General features: G+C 44.1%; 1 protein-coding gene across 1 annotated transcript; it reads left to right on the forward strand.

Annotated features, from left to right (window-relative positions):
* The first annotated feature begins 463 nt into the window (after positions 1-463).
* On the forward strand, positions 464-1,956 carry LOC113617825 (40S ribosomal protein S26-like). Its single transcript, XM_027101312.1, has 2 exons — positions 464-807; positions 1,945-1,956. Exon 1 carries the CDS (start codon positions 464-466, stop codon positions 761-763), a length of 300 nt encoding a protein of 99 aa, XP_026957113.1. The 3' UTR covers positions 764-807; positions 1,945-1,956.
* The last annotated feature ends 878 nt before the right edge of the window (positions 1,957-2,834 follow it).

Genomic DNA, 2,834 nt, shown 5'->3' on the forward strand with positions numbered 1-2,834 from the left:
TCCAGTCCCATTGCTATTCCTAGGTGTCAGTATTCAATATCTGACCACACACCATCAGAAAATCTCTGTCCTCCACTTTCCTTTCCTTTTCTATTACAACTAGAAAAGGACTTTGGTTAGTTTGTGGAATGACAGCTACAATTAGTATGTGGGCTTTAGCATGTTCATTGGGATTTGCTACACTAATCAGACTAACTTATAGCTTGTAGACTATGAAAGGCTTTTCTCGTAGTGATTAGTATCTACATGTTTTCTGTGTGACTTATCAGTACAGAAGACCTAAATCACTGTAATAACTACAAAAGACGTTACAGAGAAGAGAAAAACAACATTTTTACTTTGAAAACTGCCATAGACTATAAAGCTTATTTTTGTATATTTAAATCCTAAGATATGAATACATAAATCACATACATACATATACAATTAAGAACTTCATCTAGCTCTCTCGCCTCCTGCCAAGATGACCAAGAAAAGAAGGAATAATGGTCATGCCAAAAAGGGCCGCGGCCACGTGCAGCCTGTTCGCTGCACCAGCTGTGCCCGATGCGTGCCCAAGGATAAGGCCATGAAGAAGTTCGTCATTCGGAAGAACATAGAGGCCGCAGCCGTCAGGGACATTTCTGAAGCGAGTGTTTTCGACGCCTATGTGCTTCCCAATCTGTATGTGAAACTGCATTACTGCATGAGTTGTGCCATTCACAGCCAGGTAGTCAGGAATTGTTCTCGGGAAGCCCGGAAGGACCAAACACCTCCACCCTGATTTAGACCTGCGGGTGCTGCCCCACGACCTCCACCAAAGCCCATGTAAAGAGCTAAGTCCTTAAAGACTAAAGAAATACTGTCCCTTGGAAAGACAATAAAGTGGAAATTATACTTAAGAAAAAAAAAAAAAGAAATTCGTCTATAATATTTCTAATGATTTCATGAAAGTAAAGTAGGGTTATTTTCTTAAATTATGAGTCCTTATGCTTTCCTTCAGTAAGAACTCTACTTGTTTCCCAGAAAGCTTTACATCTCCCTAAAATTCATACGTTGAAGTCTTAACCCCCCAGAACTTCAGAATGTGACCTTATTTGTAAATAGGGTCATTGCAGATGTAAGTGGTTAAGGTGGGGTCGTACTGGAATAGGATGGGTCCCTATTCCAATATGACTGGTGTCCTGATTAAAAGGGGAAATCTGGAGACAGACACACACACAGGGAGACCAGCCATATGAAGACAGAGATCAGCCAAGGGCCAGTTTGCCAGCAAACCACCAGAAGCTAGGACAGAGGCACGGGACAGATTCTCCCTCCCAGCCCTCCAAAGGAACCAACCTCAGAGTGATATCAACAAGATGGTGGAAGTCTCCTGCTTATCTCTCCCCAACTCAGCAACAATAAATTGGCAACCATCCATAGGCAAAAGTGCCTTTGTGAGAGATTTGGGATCCAAGTAAGAGATTGTGAAACCCTGGTAGAGCCCAAGACCAAAGAGGGCTGTTTTGAAAAGGCAGCCCATGCGCAGGTGGCAGACTTTCCAATTGTGGTCCCAGCTACAGACTCAAAAGTAGCCCTGTCTCCCCATGGACTCCTCTACAGCCCCATTTGGCATTGTCCTGCCACAACACCATCTGCCAAAGGACTGCGCAGGAGTCACACCTGCCTATGCCCCAGGTGTCTGGCCAGCCAACCTCAGTCCTGGCTGTGGACCCTGAAGTGGTATGTGATCCAGCTCCAACCCCTCTCAGGATGCTAGTCCTGACTCTCCAGGCAACGCCCCCTCCACCGCCCGGGGAGACATGTCTATCTGTGCTCTGAGGCAGGACCTCCAACCTAGGTCCAGCTGCAAATCCTGAACTAGCCCTGTAATTTGGCTAGAGCCCCCCTCAGCCATGAACCAGGAATACTCCTGCCCATCCAGGGACCCACCAGGAGACACACCCTTGTAAGCACCTGGAGGTAGACCTGCTGACCTGGGTCCAACTGCAGATGTTAAAGGGGCCCTGACACCTGCCTCCAGGCCCTCACAGCCATAGTCCAGGAGCAGTCATGTCTGCCCAAGGACCTCTTCCAGCTTCTGGTGGCTCTTCATATTCCTTGGCTTGTGGCAGCATAATTCCACTCTCTACCTTCATCTTCACATAGTCTTCCTCCCTGTGTCTCAAGTCCCCCATCTCCTTTTCTCTTTGAAGGATACAAATCATTGGATTTACGTAGGGCCCATCTTAAATCCTGGATGATCTCATCTTGAGATTCTTAAATAATCACATCTATAAAGATCCTACAAAGGTCACACTCACAGGAAGTGGGGATTAGGACTTTCCACATCTTTTGGGGGGCCATTATTCAACCCCCCAACTACAACATCTTAAAATAGATGATAACTGGTAATCAATAAACCTTGGGTATTTAGAGAGTGCTGAAAATATGCAGTGTAACTGCTAAACAAGGACTTTTGAAATAGAAGATAATTTTTGTAATACTGCAAGGGAAATTCTAATAATAGTCTATAACTAAAAATACTAGTCTATCTCAGCAAAACTTGGGAGTAGAGGAGAATGGGAAAGTTTAGGGAAATGAAAGTGTTTCAAAACTGCTAACTTGTTGGAGGGAGGATGAAAGCAGTGGGAAAATAGAACACCTTGATGGGGAAATAGTTGAAGGCTTGTTTTCTAATATTAGAGAACTAAGTGCTATATTATGAGATTCAGAAAAGAAAGGGGAATTTTCTGCCTTTTAACAAGGGAGAAGAAGAAATGAGTGACAACTCTATCAACTCCTCCCCACTAAAAAACGAAAGAAGGAAAGCAACATTGCAAACAGGTAATAGCATAATAAAAATGGAAGAA

Source organism: Aethalodelphis obliquidens, unplaced genomic scaffold (assembly GCF_003676395.1).
Source record: "Aethalodelphis obliquidens isolate GAN/ISIS:26980383/991018 unplaced genomic scaffold, ASM367639v1 scaffold5, whole genome shotgun sequence".
NCBI lineage: Eukaryota > Metazoa > Chordata > Mammalia > Artiodactyla > Delphinidae > Aethalodelphis > Aethalodelphis obliquidens.

Excerpts from the sequence above, each read along its gene's own strand:
- LOC113617825 (XM_027101312.1), top strand. The coding sequence starts at position 464 with ATGACCAAGAAAAGAAGGAATAATGGTCATGCCAAAAAGGGCCGCGGC.